General features: G+C 39.3%; 1 protein-coding gene across 1 annotated transcript; it reads right to left on the bottom strand.

The window, feature by feature from the left end:
- Nucleotides 1-211: 211 nt before the first annotated feature.
- On the bottom strand, nt 212-3,207 carry vkorc1 (vitamin K epoxide reductase complex, subunit 1). Its single transcript, XM_024424972.2, has 3 exons — nt 2,910-3,207; nt 1,752-1,861; nt 212-720 (listed from the first exon to the last, which is right to left on the bottom strand). The coding sequence occupies exons 1-3, from the start codon at nt 3,095-3,097 to the stop codon at nt 509-511; spliced, it is 510 nt and encodes a 169-aa protein (XP_024280740.1). The 5' UTR covers nt 3,098-3,207; the 3' UTR covers nt 212-508.
- Between the last annotated feature and the right edge of the window lie 271 nt (nt 3,208-3,478).

Below are 3,478 nucleotides of genomic sequence, written 5' to 3' on the forward strand. Positions count from 1 at the left end.
CCTAAGCACACGGCCAAGACAATGCAGGAGTGGCTTCGAGACAAGTCTCTGAATGTCCTGAGTGGCCCAGCCAGAGCCCGGACTTGAACCCGATCGAACATCTCTGGAGAGACCTGAAAATAGATGTGCAACAACGCTCCCCGTCCAACCTGACAGAGCTTGAGAGGATCTGCAGAGATGAATGAGAGAAACTCCCCAAATGCAGGGTTGCCAAGCTTGTAGCGTGATACCCAAGAACACTCAAGGCTGTAATCGCTGTCAAAGGTGCTTCAACAAAGTACTGAGTAAAAGGTCTGAATACTTAAGTAAATGTCATATTTCCGTTTTTCTTAAAAGTGCAAAAATGTCTTAAATTGTATTTTTAGAATAAGTCTAACGTAACAAAATGTGGAAAAAGTCAAGGGGTCTGAATACTTTCCGAATGCGCTGTATATTATCAGTGCAGTAGGGTGGAAGGCAAGGGGGAAAAAACTACTTAGACTATTGAGATGCACACAAAGATAGTCTCTCAGCCAGTCTTTGTCTTGACTGCTTCCAGTCCCGTCCTCCTCTTCAGATTGGTGAAGAGCAGCAAAAAGTTAACCACATAGGTTGAGACGCAGACCACGCAGAAATCTCCCAGAATGAAGGCAAGTACTCCGGCTAGGTACAGCGATCCAGCCATGGACACCCAGGAGGCCAAGACCAGAAGGAACGCTGCCCTACTGGACACAGACTGACCTGTAGACACAAGAGACAGTGAATGTTGGTTGTGTGTCCCAAATGGTAACCTATTCTCTATTTGGTACACTATTTTTGACCAGAGCCCTACGGGCCGCCATAGGGCTTTGGTCAGAAGTGTTGCAAAACGGGAATAGGGTGCCATTTGGGATGCAACCAGTGAGTAAGGAGACATTATAGCATCCCTGCATAACATAAAATAATCAAAATGGGGAACTGTCGTGGGTGTCTGAAATGTTGAATAATCGTATATGACAGGGTTGGGGTTAATTCCACAAATTCCATTGTAATTCAATTCCCTCTCCCTGTAAATTCCATTTAAATTCCATGTCCGTCTTTGAATTCAGAGTGAATTAAATTCCCCTCAACTCCAATGTTAGGTAAACTCTAGTAATTCAAATCTACAAATTTGAATTCAATTCCCCGGGGCTTTCAGGCTGATCACGTCACTGTTCAGACAGCCTAGTTATACTGGAAATATAGAAATACAAGTTTATATAATTCAATGCAATTCATTTAGTACATTTGGTTATACTAAGTGCATTAATTCAATTAAATATACAAATATTGAATTCCAATAAAAAAAAAACATTTTTACAAATTTAATTCCAATTCTAACAGTCTAATACCAATTCCATAATTTAAATTCTTGAATTTGCTCATTAAATGGAGAATTTATGTTGAGTTCAATTTGAATTTCAACAATCTTCAAATTCAAATTGAACTCAATGTAAATTCTCCACTTAATGAGCAAATTCAAGAATTTAAATTGAACCCAACCCTAAAAAGCACTTGATAAGACATTATTGTGTACAGCCTAGTGATAATTCAAAATAATAACCACTAAAATATATATGGACCCCCAACCCAGTAAGATTAGCTGTCATCACGGTGTCAGCTAATGACAATCCAAAGGGGGGTGACAATTGGTCAGTTGAGCTGTATTGTGTTAGTCAAAAGTTAGCCTAAACTGATCAGAAACAGACATCTCAACTCACAAGAGAGTAGCCTACATAGAGTATTTGACCTACCCAGAGCCAGTTGCAATGTGTAGAAAATGATCCCCAACAGACTGTTGGGTTGATTCAGTACACTGTCTTTAGCAAAGAAGAACTGTACAAGCCCAAAACCACGTCCCCATCTGACAAAAAAAAGAGGCAAAACACAATACTTTGTCATGAATAATGTGATAAGTATGATACAAGCATGTCATTGTGTGGCATCAGTGCAGCTTTTAAATTAAAATTGATTACTGTGACTGTGTAGGCCTATTTTTAGAAATACTACAATGCACTGTATCCTATCTGTCATGTGTGAATTGTTTGTCTAATCTGAATGCCACAATTTAATTCAAGATTCTACCAAAGACTAAACTACACACCCAAGCTATAGAAAATAATAAGTAGGCGATAGAAAAATAGACTTTCTTTGGTATCATCTTGACTAAGATTCACCTAACAAAAAAAGAGTAAATCATTTAAAAGCCAGCATGTGTTCCAGGTCATCAAAATAAATAAAAACTTTAAAAAATGATAAGGCCCTGTGCAGTGCAATCAGTGCTGCCCAGATAAAAATGTAGGCTGTACGTGGCATTGAGAGGGGGTGGAGATTCTACAGGAAGAGGCGAAGCGAGAGATTTTACGAAAATAACCACGAAGTGAGGAATTTTTTTATTTGGTAAACAACAAATGTAATTGCTAATTTGCTACGTGAGGCTTATTTGATCGAATAGAAGGTTCGTAATCCTTCGGTTGTTACGAATCCCCTGATAACAAGACGCACGTGTCATTTCAGCAATTAAAAAACAAACTACTTTATATCGGGAGTTGTGCCCCTTGTTCACTCGCGTATCTGCCCTGTCATTGGCAAGAATGGTTCCACCTGATCTCTCCTCCCGACTGCCTTCCATCTTCGAAGCCATGTATTTCCATTGTTAGAGTGGTCACTCGACTCTTTGAAATATAATAGATCATCTTTATCTATGAATTATATGAACAACGTTGTCTATTCGTATGCTACGGAACTGCGATAATTGTGTTTAGCACGCTGGTTGAGTTATAGAAGTGCGTTCATTGCCCAACATCGCACACATATAGGCCTAGGCTACTAATAAATATGAAAACGGCTCCGAAACACATCAATAAACTATAGGCCTATGCATGAAGAAAATACATTCTCCACTATTTTACCTCGAGGTGAAAACTTTAGAGCAGCTCACAGAATCTCCCAGGTCGCACATCGCCCGATACTCAGGGTCCCTCTCTCGCGAAATCTCAACGTGCAGAGCATAGAATGACAAAAACAAACCGAAGATACAAAGAAACAAACGTGTTTTTCTCTCCCATTTGGGAACTCCACTGCAACTATTCGATGCCATGTTCTATTGCCTTTCAATTAAGTTATTCGAGCCTACTACGGACAACCTTTTCAATCCCGGCTGGTCGCCAGTCAGAGAATCGGTGTGTGTCGTGAACGACAGTGTGTGCAACATTTTTGGAATCAACGATTCGCCTTCAAAATAAAAGTCCCCCATTGAAACTGATGCAAACGGTGAGAAGTTGTGGAATCATGCCACAATTGGCCTAGATAATGCTATACAATGTTGGAATGTTGTTATATAAATTCAACACAACTGTAAACAATTCAAATTCATTCAAGAGCTAATATTTGTGTAAACTATATACACTGAAAAAAATATAAACGCAACATGTAAAGTGTTGGTCCCATGTTTCATGTTTCATAGGCTTTCATTGTAAAT

The sequence above is a fragment of the Oncorhynchus tshawytscha genome, linkage group LG06, assembly GCF_018296145.1.
Source record: "Oncorhynchus tshawytscha isolate Ot180627B linkage group LG06, Otsh_v2.0, whole genome shotgun sequence".
Classification (NCBI taxonomy): domain Eukaryota; kingdom Metazoa; phylum Chordata; class Actinopteri; order Salmoniformes; family Salmonidae; genus Oncorhynchus; species Oncorhynchus tshawytscha.